The sequence below is a fragment of the Rhipicephalus microplus genome, chromosome 8 (assembly GCF_043290135.1).
Source record: "Rhipicephalus microplus isolate Deutch F79 chromosome 8, USDA_Rmic, whole genome shotgun sequence".
NCBI classification, from domain to species: domain Eukaryota; kingdom Metazoa; phylum Arthropoda; class Arachnida; order Ixodida; family Ixodidae; genus Rhipicephalus; species Rhipicephalus microplus.
Window position 1 is genome coordinate 133,481,760 of NC_134707.1, and position 16,118 is coordinate 133,497,877.

At 44.4% G+C, this 16,118-nt stretch overlaps 1 protein-coding gene across 1 annotated transcript in view; it reads left to right on the forward strand.

The window, feature by feature from the left end:
- Nucleotides 1-15,835, forward strand: part of LOC142768377 (uncharacterized) — a 166,625-nt gene extending 150,790 nt beyond the window's left edge. Inside the window, exons 4-8 of the mRNA XM_075870348.1 lie at nucleotides 2,342-2,374; nucleotides 7,698-7,947; nucleotides 10,951-11,104; nucleotides 13,890-13,999; nucleotides 15,661-15,835. Of these exons, the coding sequence (XP_075726463.1) occupies nucleotides 2,342-2,374; nucleotides 7,698-7,947; nucleotides 10,951-11,104; nucleotides 13,890-13,999; nucleotides 15,661-15,835 (722 nt within the window). The remainder of the gene's footprint in view (nucleotides 1-2,341; nucleotides 2,375-7,697; nucleotides 7,948-10,950; nucleotides 11,105-13,889; nucleotides 14,000-15,660) is intronic.
- The last annotated feature ends 283 nt before the right edge of the window (nucleotides 15,836-16,118 follow it).

The following is a 16,118-nucleotide window of genomic DNA, read 5'->3' on the forward strand; positions in this document are numbered from 1 at the left end:
ACTGTGGCCGAGCGATCACCTTGGCGGATGCATTGTCGAGGAAACGGCGGCAAAGGTTCCAGAATTTTTCTCAGCCAAAACTACTGGACAGCTACCACCATAGCTATTCCCAATGTGGGCGGGAAGAACGACGACATTTTTCTCGATCGTGAGATAGAGGTGCACAATGTGGTGGCTTACCTATGGTTGTATTATTGCTTATGTCAGCGGTGGTTGAGGCTTCTGCAAGCAGCATGCAGGTGGGCAAGTATGAATTGAATTGTCGGATGATCTTCTGTGGCGGGGATCGAAGCGGTTACCGCTTTTAGGGAAACTATACTCTCGGGAAATATTTCTTGGTTATGATGGGAAAGGTAGGGGGGCGGAGCTTAAGCACATGTACTCTTACGCAAAGTAGTCCCGTACCGCTAAGGAAAGTGATGGCATGGCGCAGCGAGCGTTGTATTTTGAAGTAGATACCGCTGAGCATTTGAGGCACGGGAAATGGTACGACTTTGCAACGGGATGGAAAAGTGGGCTAGTTCGTAATTCGCTCGTGCTGTGTGCCTCCACTTTGTTTCGTGTGTTTGTTTCTATCGCGCTCCCAGTTCGCTGAAAAAATGGTAAGACTTTCTCGCATATCTGAAAACACCTAGTTACAACAAAAAAAATAAAAAATGTAAATATTTTGTTAGTGCATTCTGTCTAGTGCCTAAAATAGCTACACGTAGTAAATTATTGCATATTTTTGACATCCCATGCGGAAACAAGGGACGCACTCATGAGAGTGTATCTATAAGCAGTAGGATACACGTCATTTGGCTTTTCTACCTTCATGATTACATTGTCAAGAAAATTTGTCAGCGAGTATAGCAGCTGGTTGGTCCACGTCGAAAGGTCCTCGATGCTGGCAGAGGCGGAGTGCAGCTGGCGTTTTGGGAACGCATCCCCATCTGTACGGTGAGTATGGTGCGGGCGTGGCTTGCATAGGGAAGTGGGCTTAGATGGCGAGAACACAGTGGCTACTGCCTCACCACTGGTGCTTTGAATGAGCGCGGGTTAAGCACATAGCGGCAGAAACTGAGACACAGGGGTGGCGTCTCGGCGAATACTCTTACTGAAGCGCGTTAGTTGCGTGAAATCGTTGAGCAGCTAAATGTTGAGGGCGTGAGCGAGCTGCCGCAGTCTCTTTCTAGATCTATCATCGTTGGATTAACCCCAGTCCAGAATGTTGACGTCGAACTCACCAAAGATGAATGGAATGGGGATTTTTGTGCTTTTCAGCTGAGCGGCACTGATCAATGCGAGGAATGACGCAGCTTCCGTGGTATGCGGGGGTTGTGGCATTGAGAAAAAAGATTGCTGTTCTCTAGTGCTCAGGTTGTATTTCAAGAATAACGTGTAGATTTTGCGCGAGGGTATATCATCTCAATTGACAATGAGTATTGTGGCAGAAGGTCATGCTTTACTTGGTTGTAGGTGATATAAACCGAGAAGGAAGCGTTGAAGGGTGTTCCTCTCAATAAGATGCCAAGGAAAAACCCACAGGTGTACAAAGTGGACAAGGACATGATTACACGTTCGCTGAAGCCCATGGCACTTCCACTTTCACAGCAGAAAGCGGCGTATCAACCAGTATTGGTGGTGGGCTGAATTGTGGCAGCAGCGCCGGCAAGGACCAATGCTGCTTGCCGTCGCTCCTGTGCGCGAAAATATGCTGACTGCAACGATTCGTTCGAGAATTCCTGCCTGAGGGGCCACTTCCTGTCCTTTGATAATCTGGTCGACAATGGTGAGCACCTCGAATATGATTGACGAGGCAGCGGTGAGTGGCCATGCGTTGACTCGGTCGATGAGCTGACTGCAGGTTGGCGCACTGGTGCCAAGCTTGGCAGGCCTAGGATAGTGCACAGCGTGATAGTAGGCGTTTAAATGCATTCTCTGACCATCGTGAATTTTTGAATAAAGTGGGTTTAAAAATAATCCACATAATGTGCTTCTGCAATCCGTGAAGAAAACCTATGGTAAAGATGAACATTACCGGCACAGTGGTCCAAAATTAGTGTTGCCGAATTGCAATGCAACCGTTCTCAATGGGATTCCCCCTTTTTACTTGTATTCATCTCCGCCACATTGCGTTCAGCCCACTCGTTGGGTCCTCAAAGTGTCGCTCAGGATCTTCCTAACTACCTTCGTACTTAACGGATTCGGTGAATTTCTGAGGTCACCGATTCGCATGCCAGTCAACCCCTGTATTGATTTCTAGAATTGATTGCATGAGAAAATGTTGCTGGGTGCCTCGAATGCAGAAAATACTTCATTTTTCAAATTTCAACCTTGAATGTTTTTCTTTCATTTGTAGGGCCTACGACCAGTCGACCAACGCCGTTTGAAGGTAAGTCAGCGCTATCAGTATAAAATACTTAAATGTTTGGCTACATCTCCACATGAAAACGACTTCTCAGAATGAACACCAAAGCACATTTTTCTGTCGACTATGGCAAGTAGAAGCCAAAAGTTTCAAAAACTTTCTATCTGAGCATTAACCTAATGCAAGACTCCAATGTAAAGGAAAAAATACAGCCTGCGAAACGTGAAATCGAATTGACGTGTAGTGTTTAACATAGAGAATATAGAGATACGTATTTCGAGAATAGATAAAAAAATCTCGGGTATCACGCGTTGCTGAAACAAATATTTGGACGACAATTCTTGTCTTCTTCGAGGCAACAGCAGCCCACCTTGGGTGTATATTCATCAAAACAGCCACTTCGTGTAGTTGGTAACTATTCATTGTGAATCCCTAAATTAGATCGCAGTATTGTAAAAGAACGAGTGAAAAAAAGTGATAACACAGGCGCACACTCACAACTGCTCGTTTACTCTAATAAAAAAACATATACAGCTAAAAAAAAGCGTTCCCAAGGTACCATTTCTCTCACCTAAAACAAACCAAAGATGATTCCCGCCCCCCTACCTTCCAGAAATATTAAGCTGCATGCGCCCCTTAAAGGTAAAAATCTGAATAATAAAAAAATTGGCTGATCGCACGTACGATGGGAATCGATGATATGTGAAGCACGAATAAGAAAGGTTCATATGTCACTTTAAAATCAGCAGTATATTACGAGGTGCGGGTGAATGGTACCATGCAAGACTTCCGTGTCATGATTATCATGTTTCGATGTGTCATTTACGTTCGTCATCTATTGACGCCACGTGATACCAAATTCATTATAAGTGAAGCCAGTGAAACGACCGCGAGCACGCTATTAGCGTGGTAGGATATCATGTTCTCTCATGAAACGCGTGTCGGGATTATCATGTTTGCACCAGTCATATATTTCGCCATTCATTGACGTCACGTAACACCACATTTTGTATATGCGGAGCTCGCAAAACGGCCACGAGCGCATCATGAAGAGCCCAAGTATATAATTCAACATAACTTGGACACAAGCGCACGCTGTGCACAGCGATGCTACGTTAGCAAAACGTGGGCACTCTATCGTAGGACCGCAGACGCGACCGGCGTGACCAGCGTCCGTCGGCGCTGAACGACGGCAACCGGTGCGAAACTTGCACCGATGCGTTACGCAGGCAACACTGCGTTTCCCTGTTTTCGTGTCGGAGGGATGCCGGACGCGCTGAAACGCTCATGCGTCAAAGCAACGCAGCGTAGCGCGCACCCGGGAGTAAATGGCAAGACCAGTGCCTGGCGTGGCAACGCTGGCGGGACGCGACAAAATGAACGCCGGCGAGCATGCGCACCGCGTCACGTCGAAATGTATTGGCGCCTTGACTGTGGCATGTAGTCATGTTGTTACATCGCACGCATCTCATGTTTATCATGTTTGCACCAGTACATATCATACCTTTGTCATCCATTCACGTCCGTAATACGAAATTTGGTATCAGTGAAGCTAGCGAAACATCCGCGAGCGCATCATGAGCGTGGCATGTAGTCATGTTGTTACATGACACGCATGTCACAATTTTCATGTTAGGGTCTATCGCTTATATTCGCCGTGCAATTATCTCATACCATACCAGTTTTGCAACATGCCGTAAACAAAACCACCGCTAAAGCTCCAGGAAGATAAAATGTAAAACTGGGCATTTATGACACACATGTCATTATTTTCATGCCATGACTAGTCAATTATGTTCTTATTCCTGTCATGTTATGTCATACTAAGTTTGGTATCGATACCATCATGATAACGGCCACGAGAGCTGAAAGCCGTAGGCGGATAGATAGATAGATAGATAGATAGATAGATAGATAGATAGATAGATAGATAGATAGATAGATAGATAGATAGATAGATAGACCTATCTATCTATTTATCTATCCGCCTACGATTTTTAGCTCTACTGGCTGTTTCAATAACGGTATCAATACCAGAACTGGTATGCCATACCATCACTGTAGGTCGAGCATAATTGACTAATTGTAACACCAAAATCCTGAAGTCTACGTCATGAATGTCATACTTTACTTTTCATGGTCTTGCTGCTTTTGCGGTGCTTAGGTTCACATGACATATTGCAAAACTGGCATGGTACGACAAGACTGCATGGCGAACATAAGTAACAAACCCAAACGTAAAAATCATGACATCTATGTCATGTAGGTCATGCTACACGCCACGCTCATGATGCCCTCGTGGTCGTCTCGCTGGTTTCACATATACGAAACTTCGTATTGCGTGACGTGAGTGGACGAAGAAGGTAAATGACCCGTCCCAACATTACAATCATGAAGTGCGCGTTATTTAAAACACAACTACATGCTGCGCTCATAGCGTGCTCGCCGCCGTTTCACTAGCTCCACATATACCAAGTTTGGTATCAATTGATGTGAATAGAGGACAAAGGTAAACGACCCACCCAAACTTGATAATCATGATATGCGTCTGATATAAAACATGACTACATGCTACGCTCATAGCGCGCTCGCGGTCGTTTCACTGGGTTCACATATACCAAGCTTGGTGTTGCGTGACGTGAATGAAAGCTGAACCCGAATGCCAGGCGCAAACCTGATAATCATGACATGGAAGTTAAGTACGGCATAGTTTACCTCCACCGCGTAGCGTTGTGCTGATTTTAAAGTGACATATAAACATTTCTCATGCTTGTTGGCATATCATCAATTCCCACTGTATTTGGGATCTTCCATTTTTTTCACATGCATTGATAAGTTTATTCAGAGCCCAGGAGACCATTTTGACAACGAAATGATTAGACACATTCTTTAACACATTGGGACGTTTTATGAATACAAGGGTTGACTGCGGGTATAGATGCGTGTGACTTTTTGTTTACTTTTTTTGAGCCCCCCAGTTTCATTTGACATCCTTTGATCTGGGCATGCCCCCTTCACCTAATTCAGTGCAATTGCATACACGTTCTCCTCAACCATAGCCGTCGGTCGGCCTTAGTTCAGGCGCTGGTTTTGTTGGATGGTACATTATGTGGAGGGTGGCTGGCGTCACACGTGCACGTGATCGCTTTCCAAAGGTGTTTCGATAGTTGCGCTGTCCTTCTCCGACATCATATAGACTGCCAAGTTTGTTCCTTCACACTCTTTCATTACCGGTCAAAGCAATGCCGCCGCCACGTCACAACGCAGTGCTTTATTTTCGTATAAGGTATCGGCAGACGCCCTGGCTGCTTACATCAATGTTGACGTCATCGATGACGTGCACTACTGTGGCACCACGTAAACTGTCGTCTCGTCACAGCCATACTCTCCTCGTACTTTGCTGAAGGGCTCACCGGTTTTCGTCTTCTGCTGCTCTCCGCGCTCGATCTAGTCCTTTTTTTTTTCCTAGTATCGCGTTACCGGTGACTACGACGCAGATGCCGCTCAACGCCGGAACGTACGCTTGAAGCTGCTTTCTTCAAGTTTGGGCAGCTACTCAGTAGTATTGCGAATACGGCAAAGAGCGTGTCTCTCCTCACCCTGAGATCTCTCCTCTGGAGTCTCACTTTTCTTGGCCCCCGCCTTGTTATACTATAGTTTACAAACGGGCCCTATGCGTCATTTCCAGTCCTTTCTCTGTTTGATCTCTTTACTAACACTTTGCTTTCCCACTTGTTTTGTATACTATACTATTCAGAGCTATGCAATTTTTTTCCTTCTCTCATCCATTTTTTTCGTTGTTCTCAAATTTCACTTTCCAAATTCTGGGTCTACTACGTTATATATGGCTATGCAATGTATGTGGCACGCATTGCACGACTTCGACAATTGTCGTGCGGATATGGCCCTACCTCAGGATTAAGTATCTACGCTGTTAAAAATACTAGCAGTGGGGGCTGTATATAGCTGGTGCAATGGTCTCTGTTATCGTTGAAAAAGTTACAATCATTATTTTCTTGTGCACTTCCCTTATAGCATAGATAAGAGTTCTCTACAAAAGATTTTTTATCTTCTTGCCAGAGATTGTCAACCTTGTAAATAAGATAACAAAATGCCTTGGCACTTTCGATGCCACGGGGAACGAATGTTTGATTATGGAGTTTGCGAAGTTTAAGCTCGCAGATATTGTCCTCTTGCGAAATTTCCGGAGCCCTCCACTACGGCATCTCTCATAATCAATAGGTGGTTTTGGGACGTTAAACCCCACATATCAATCAAATCATTGTGCTCTTGCAAATTGAGTGCTCGGCCATTGCTTCTGAAAACTTTGCTGCTCGCCGCATGCGCGCAATGCCCGTTTGATGTTTACGAAAAGGCTACCCGGCTCCTCAAGTGAGAGTCCCTTCAGAAGCTTTCAGAAGCATGAAAGGTCTCGTATCGTCGATAAAAACATTAACTCTATGATATCGATACCAAATATGAACCGCCATTCTACCACCCCGATAACAGCTCGTTCGTCTCCAGAAAGAACACTTGAAATCGCCTTGTATATCATGTTTTTCTTGAAAATAGCGGAAGTATATACGTCGTCTTAAAAATGAAGGAAGATGCGCAACCAAAAGTTTTCTTTAATTGTGCGGATGTAGGAAAGCCTCTCAGCGCTGCACTTTACGGCCCACCAGCCTGCCTCACCACCTACCATGCTCGGTAGGCCGCCCACCGTTTCAATTTCACCCATTTGATATTCCTGCACCAGAAATCAATTATTAGCATCTATGCGCTAACACCAGCGATAGGTGCCTACGGCCACCTAGTGCCGTAAAAGGTGTCTGGGCCAGAGGCCTTTCTATTTCAGAAGTCGCCACTTACAGTGCCAGTGCTACATTGCGCTCGCGTATTTGTTTTTTGTGACGTGTTAGCATAACATAGGATGCCAGAAATGCACAGTCACAATTGAATTACAGATGTGTGGGGAAGCGCGAAGTTTGACATGTTGAATTCCTAAGACATTGTATATACCTAGCCACCACACCCCACTATGAAAATTCACACGTCTAAAAACTTCTTCGGAAAATTCGTGCCAGTGAGACATAACCTATTTATTGGGCAGGTCTACTAAACTTTCTGAAAAGGCCATCAATGTCGGTACAAATCACTGTGAGTGTTCGAGCATAGACGATAAAAGTAAAAGCTTCACCTAGCTCTACCCCTCCTCCGACAAACGCACTAAAATAATAGTTCTCATGTGTGCGACATGTGGGCTGTTTCATGTATTCATTATATCACTTGGTGCGCACAAAATACAAGCGTTGTCATGTTTGTGTCATTAACTGGTTCTTCTCTACAGCGGCCCCACGTTTGCCCCCCTATACCTTTGTGTGCACGGTGACCGAACCGGTGCGCTCTACGGCTCGCGGAGCTACCAGCTTCGTGCCTCCTGACGGCACGTGCGACTACGTATTCTACGACTCCCTCTATAAGAACGGGAAGAACAACCTCCTCAATGGCCTCGACAAACTGGAGATTGTTGTACAGCACTTCATCGGGCTAGCCTCCCGGTTCAAACAGAGCAAATTCGGGTTTTCCTTTGCACCCGAGTGAGTGACTTATTTTGAATAAATCAACGTTTTCAGAATAGCTTAGACAATAACGCGCGAACGCAATGGCGCCACCCTTTTTTTTAAAGACGATAGTCTTTCTTACAGACGTTCGACAAAAAAAGTTTTGGTCTGTCTGTCTGTCTGTCTGTCTGTAAGTCTGTCTGTACATTTGTCTGTTTGTCCGCCCTAATGATTCCTCAAACGGCACCAAACGGCCAACCCCATCTGCTGCACCCACCAATATTGCTTAAGGTTAAGCGTTCATCGTTGTGCGATTGTCAATTAAAAAACAAATATTGCGCATATATGAGGCGCAATAACAACATGCCTATGTTTTGTATGTCTGCCTTTACATTGGAAGAGGCACACGCAAGTAGCTCTAAGGAATGTAGCGTTTAACGCACTGCGCTGACAGTGCAACGCCATGCACAAAAAGGTGTTTCCAACGCTTTGCTACGACGCCATGCTGGTGGCACCTGCCCGTCGCTTTGCATTCTACACATTATCACCTCTGTGACCGGCGCGCATCTTTCTCCACGGTCACGCTCACCTTCGTTTTCAGAGATAACTGTCAGATGGCGCTCATGTATAACGTAACCAGATGCGCTTGTTCACCTCCGTTACACTCTCGAGGCGCTCTAACGCAGGGCCTTCAGAATACCATTCACCGATTTTCTTGCGCAGAACTTCAAATAAACGTTTTGTCCTCTCTCTCCAAAAGCAAGAATATCGTCTTTCGATGACATTTACAGTGTAACATGCAGATTCGGCCCAATTTTTATGTGATGCGTTTTTTGGCCAAGTACGAGTACACTATCTATCTATCTATCTATCTATCTATCTATCTATCTATCTATCTATCTATCTATCTGTCTGTCTGTGTGTAAATGCGTTGTCACAATATTGTGGTTACTTCAAAACTGTGAGCATGCCAGACAAATTATAGTCAGTTCATCTTGTTACGTGGCAATAACACTAATCGGACACATGGCTCGCAGTAACACTAGGTCAGACACAGTACAGCTCACACGTGACCACCAACTTGAGCTTCCATTCTTCCCATGCGTTCATTGATCGATTAGGCAGTGGTTAGTACGCGCTCATTGATGAATGACAAAAGTATGTATCACGTTTTCTAGAAAAGAAGACGCATTGGCATTTCTTAGGACTCACAGACATACGACACGTGTCACACACCAGCTGCATCATCCTGTCTAAATCACGTTGCATGTACTTATGATCAGTTCAACGCAATTATCCGCATACAGACGCAATTTTCGTGCGACATTCTGAGCAGAATCTTTGATCTAGGCTAGAAACAGCGAAGGCCCCAACACAGATCCCCGTGGAACTCCCGCAGCAATAGCAACATATTCAGAATATGAACCACTAATTACTACACGCTACGATCAGTCTTGTCGAAATCGTGCATTCGCAAATCCAGAAGCGCCGATAACGCTTTTATGGGCTCGGTCTGTAGGCGTAGCGTTTGGTGGAAATCATGGTAGTAGGACAGAAGGGTTAAAGTCAAACTCGCCGGGGCTCGTCTCGACGCATGTCGTAAGTAAACGTTTGGTGCATATTAGCGTCGCACGCACTTTGTTTCCTTCAAAAAACGGCTTAATTGAGTGTGCGAGTATTGCCGGAGCTGCGTTTGTAGTGTGCCGACTTCAAGTGACCGCTGTATTCTGGTCCACCGTTAAAGGGGCAATCGTGAACTGGAGCGCATTTATTTCTCGCGAACTGCGAGGTGGTGTAACACATTTACTGTCGCTGTTCACAGCGACACCTCTAGTTTTAAAAACATCCCAACAAAGAACACATTCTACATGTCTAACTGATGTAAGTACGTGCACGAAATATAAAAATTCTTGTCTCAATCTACGTTCCACAAACATTGAAACGTTCTTCACACCGCAGTAATAAAAAAAAATGTACTGGAAAGCATAATGAGCGGCAGAGGTTTCTTTTGACCTTAAACATATTTATTCTCTGTGCTTTCCAGAGTGAAACACTACAAATGAGTGATTTTACATGCTGTCATATTCTTTTTAATCATGCCACCATCATTCACCAAGCTTTCCTGACGCCATCGTCATACAGCTTGTTCACCAAGCTATCCACCAAACACGTTTTTAATCACTTCCAACAGCCGACATTTTCCTAAGTCACCATCACTGACTCGCCAGCACCATCTGTCACCAATTTTTCCACTCTCACCATTATCAATAATTAACACCACTACAGCTTTCACCATATCCAACAATGATTCCAACATCCACCAACCCAGAGTTTTCAATAGGGCAGTGGTCACACAATGCAAACAGCGTGACGAATGGGTCGTCGAATGCTCCAACTCACTGCAAATGCTTGTTCTGGTACCCACTACGGCATTAATAGTAATTTCTGGGTAGTAGGCCAGCATTCGCTATGCTATTCTTCTTCATTATTCTGAAAAGTGTAGTGTCCACTCGACAGTTGCAAAAGTTTAGTGCAAATTGCTCATGCAGTCGTTCATGCAGTTGTTAATCGTCGTCTGCCACAGCATCAACAATTGGCACAAAATTCCTTGCAAGCATTCAGTGGATACCACACTTCTCAGAAGAATGACGAAGGATAGCATCGCGAATGCCGGTCTACTAAGGAGAAATTAAAATTATTGCCGCAGTGGGCACCCAGCAAGTGTGCTTGCTGCAGTTACCCAATAGCTGTTTAGAAATGCTCTGGAAGGCTGCTCATCTAGCTTGCAACGGGATGGTGCTGCGCCTTCCACGCACGCCTAGCGTCTTTTTTTTTTCTATAAGTCGTAATGGCATGGATGCCGACTGTCAATTTTCATGCTTGTAGAGGCATTTAATGCTTTCACTTTACAGATAAGTGACACATCATAGCATTAAATACCACTGGTTCTGAATTTCTGCGCTGATATTGTGCGCTACAATGTGTGCGCGTGCATTCTGTGTTCTGGCTACCTACCTTTTCTGTTTAATTAATGCGCAGGCCCGTCTTCCAGCGAGAATTCAAGGATCCTCTCTTCTTGGCATATATTGACGCCATTTATGGGACGTACAACATTAGCCACTATGGATTCTTAGACCTCTACAAGCAGTACGCAGAGCATGCCATGGTCACAGAAGCTCTCAACGCACTAAAGGTGTTCTTTCTGTAGTCAAATTTCTAAGGTGGCCTGCCACTTGTAAGCGCATCAGAGTTCTCATCTAAGCAATAAACCTAGAAAGGAAATGAAACTTGCAAAAAATAAAAGTTTATCATTAGTGTGTACGACTAAGAATGCCGAGTGCTCATTGAATGCAATGATGCCCGAGTTTTTTTGACAATGAATAGTAGAAGTTATTTTCATAAAAAAAATAAAAATAAAAATCATCACAGAGATATTAGAAAAGTAGGAATTTTTTCAGAGCAAGTAATAGAAATACTCTTGTGGCAGTGCGAGTGCAGTTACTTAGGTGGCCATAAAAATTGCTACACTATTTTCTCATAATAAATAGTATGCTTTGTATATATATATATATATAGAATAAATAGATGATCAGAGTTTCTTCCGGCTACCGTAATAAAAGTTATAAACTTCGAGAATAGTGCAGTATAGGAAACAAAACAATAAAATATTTATTTAATCCTAACAGTTTCGGCTGGTGGGCCAGCCTTCTTCGGAGGATGCAAGTGAAATGATACAAGTTCCCGTAGCAGAGGGTCACCCTCACAGTTTAAAGACCCTCCAAAAAAAGAGAAAGAAAAAGACAAGCGGGCGAACGAGGTAGCAACAGACAACAAGAAGCAGAAGAAGGAGAGGAACTAGAAAGGAGCGACGGCGAGCCGCCGGAAACGAGCGGGTAATTCTGGCATTGTTACTGATGAATGGATGTGGCTGTACCCTTGGTATAGGTAAGATGCGCCGCCAGCGGAGGCGACCAAGAAGAACGGAAAAATGTGGAACATGTTGCCGCTTACTCGCATCCCACACATGGATCGAGTTTAAGTTCACGTGGTTCGGCGGCTGGCCCACGGGCCAGCCGCCGAACCACGTGAATTCTGCATGGATCTGCGTGGATCGAGTTTAAGTCCACTTGGTTCGGCGGCTGGCCCACGGGCCAGCCGCCGAACCACGTGAACTTAAACTCGATCCATGTGTGGGATGCGAGTAAGCGGCAACATGTTCCACATTTTTCCGTTCTTCTTGGTCGCCTCCGCTGGCGGTGCGTCTTACCTATACCCAGTAACAATGCCAGAATTACCCGCTCGTTTCCGGTGGCTCTCCATCGCTCCTTTCTAGTTCCTCTCCTTCTTCTGCTTCTTATTGTCTGCTGCTACCTCGTTCGCCCGCTTGCCTTTTTCTCTCTCTCTTTTTTGGAGGGTCTTTAAACTGTGAGGGTGACCCTCTGCTACGGGAACTTGTATCATTTCACTTGCATCCTCCGAAGAAGGCTGGTCCACCAGCCGAAACTGTTAGGATTAAATAAATATTTTATTGTTTTGTTTCCTATACTGCACTATTCTCGAAGTTTATAACTATATATATATATATATATATATATATATATATATATATATATATATATATATATATATATATATATATACTTACAGCCAGAAGCCTCATAAGAGGCGCAGCCATGGCTACTGGTGGCGCTGACTGACACTACCTCATTAAAGTCACATATACCCTTATTAATATAAATGGGGGATAGCCGCCTAGCCGCTGTGGTAGCTCAGTGGTAGAGCCTCGAACATGTTATTCGAAGGTCGCAGGTTTAGTTCCTATCTACGGCAAGGTATCTTTTTCACCAACTTTCTTACTTGACATTTACCATAAAATTTGGTCTAATAACTTCCCTATAAATTTTTTGGCAATATTGTATCTTATATCTCATTATTATTGTGTCAAACACGGAAAAACCAGCTCTGAAGTACACACTTCTTAGATATAAAATTTCTGGGCGTAACGCTGAAGGCACTACGACGAGGAGTTGAGTTGTTTTTCTTGCGGAACGGCGTTCTCCTTAAGAAAATTTCTCGCCGCTTTGGGCCCAACTACCTTGTCATAGTACCTTCAGTGTTATGTCTAGATATATTGATTGCTCTACACGATGACCCGACGGCTGGACATCTCGGTGTTTCCCATACGCTTGTAAAAATACAGAAGTACTACTGGCCACTCTTTTACGCCGACGTCACTCGTTATGTGAATGCATGCCGGGACTGCCAACTACAACAGAGAGAGAGAGCGCGTAGACACATCTAAGCGGTCCTAATTTTATTCTCAACGTTTGCGTCTGGTGAACTGGTTTTCGTCCGGGTTTGCGAGCACTTGTTTGCAAGCCCTCACGAGATGCGAATAAAACAAACAAACAAACAAAAAAGACCGATGCACAGGTTGAAATCATCAAAAATAAAATGAGGACAACCACTAAGTTGTGTCTCTTCTCTTCCCAGGTACACTTGGCCCATTGTAAGAACGTCTTCACTTTAGAGATATATATGTATATATCAAATTACAAAGTGCTTTGGCTTCGTCAGGGGCTTTCCTTGCGAAGGCATACCCTTCTGCCAAAGACCTTCGCACTGTGGCAGACGTCGTCACACTGTTCACTAGCTACGAGGAGCTGCGCCGGCCATGGCTGATGACCCGTCCACATGCATGCATGACAAATCAACAGTACAGGGCTGATCAAGCGGCCGGCTCGCAACCCACCGCTGCGTATCTCACCATGCAGCTCCATCTACCCACCATCGACAGTCCTGGAAACGAAGTATTTTTCGCATACATCTGGTTTCTTTAGGTATCATGTCTGCCGCGGAATTGTCAGGCAGAGTTTGCAACATCAAAATACGCAGGGCGACATTGTATAGGAGTTACTGTTGGCCAGTTGTACCAAATTAACTAGACAAGATGTGCTCACCGTATCACTTATTTCCAGGTGCTGTACCTTCACCTGAAGCCCAAAAATACCGCCACAAGGACTTCGTACTATGTCATCGGCTTGTCCCTGGATAATCCTGCCAGTGGCCAGATTCTCAATTTGATGAAGTGAGTTCCACGCGTTGTATCATTCACATATAGTAGTGGTGTACAGAATATATTTTAGTGTACAGGCAAAAAAATACATCAAAATTACCTACACCATATCAGGTTAGTTCAGCACATCAGATGGTTTTCACAAAGAACAGTAAAGAAAAGATCACAATAAAAGAGAGTTACCATCGCTGCATTTTTGGGCCAGCTGTCAATGTTTAAACAACCTGTAGTTTTGAAAATTGACAGCTGCGCAAACATTTAGCGATGTTAAATCTGCTTCATTATCATCAGTTCTTTACTGTGTTTAGTGAAAAATGCCCACTTTACAATAGTGCCTTTTAATTTCGACTCCCTGTGTCTAACGTTTTGATTGTGGAGTTTAGTAGAGCAATAAAGACTGTTCACTGGCTTTAGAGCGCAGAAAAACTCGGTTCTGAAGTCAATGCTTGGCTTCTTTAGGTAAAGCTGAAGCACTTTTCTAAAAAAAACGACTTAAAAGCGCGTAAGGACAGCTTGATTCCTGCTGACTTTGAAAATCAACGTGAGAATTCTCAAATTAATACCCCAATAGCACTAATTGGTGAAACAACAGGCGCTCTGGCCGTGGGCTTCTTGAGACGCCGAGTGAACACGGTGACGTCACGCTCATCACCCACCAAACTATTGTCATGTGGCTTATTGACAATATTTGCAGTCATGGCCGAGTGTGATGATGAGAACCGACACTGGCAATCTGATAAAGACGTGCATGCTAAGAAAGCGAGGAGGAAGAGAAGGTAGTTAAATAAAGAACAGCCGGCCTGCAGCAAGGCTGCCGTCTCTTGTACAATTCCTTACACAGTGAAGAAAGCAGGGATGCAATATTAACGAGTGCCTACGTAGTTAACAAACGTTTGCGTAAACATTTCTTTCTTCTGCGAGTAAATGGCTGCAAGGAAAGCATAGAGCGTGTGTGCTACACATATGTTTCTTTTTTCCTTCCCATTGCGTCAAGCTCTCTTCCACATTTTTTCTTCTTCTGGCCGGTAAGTAGGCTTTAATCAACGTGCTCAGCAGGGCAACGTTTCGCTTGCTACTGGCCAAACTAATGGTTATGTCTTCACATCTAGGCAAGATTAAAATGTGACATTGACAGTGAATAACATTGTTATTCACATCGACAAATTATCGTTATGACATGTGAAAACCCACTGATCACCCAATAAGTCCGCTATCGATGCCACTTCGCCATACCCTGTACGATACATGTATTCTATACTCATGTCGAACCTTTACATAAGTATACAGTGTGTTTATCGTAAATGAATATGTTGGGTTTAACGTCGCAAAAGCACCATATGATTATGAGAGACACCGTAGTGGAAGTCTTCTGAAATTTTGACCACCCGGGGTTCTTTAACGTGCGCCCAGATCTGAGCACACAGGCCTGCAACATTTCCACCTCTATCGAAAATGCAGCCGTAGAAGCCGGGATTCGAACCCACGACCTGCTGGTCAACAGCCGAGTAGCTACGCCGCTAAGCCACTGCTGCGGGGCAGTACGCTTATCGTACTTAGTGTGTATACAACCAATGGTATACCATCTAGATTTTGTTGTGCGAGTTTACACTGCTCTATCCCAGTGTTGAGCGACGTTATTAGTTGTATCAATGACTTTAGCTCTTTTTTTTCAGGACCGTGTTCGCCCCATCAATGTTTATCGCTATTTCGCACCTGAGCTACCCGGTGAGGAAGTTAAGCGACTGTCGCATATTTCCTGTGGCCATGGACACCCTACCTCCGAACCTCGTCCGTGGGAAAGACTATACCTACGGACACACTGTCGTACGTACCCACTCGAATTACTAAATATAGTGCAGTGGCGCGCACGAAAAGTTTCATTCTGACATTGTCCGTGTTACTTAAAAATTTTGACTTGATACGAAATTCATTAAAACTGGACATTTATATAGGGAACGTTTGTACAAGAGGATTTGGCTTCCTATGCAGCCTTGAAGAAGAAAACTGGTCTTGCCGAAGCGTTTGCTCGAGTCACATTCCGCGTACATGACTTCATGACTGTGCTTGCATGCTCCCCCGAACGTTTGCCTGTTTAGAAAAACTTCAGAACATGTGTATCCCTAAGCAAGGC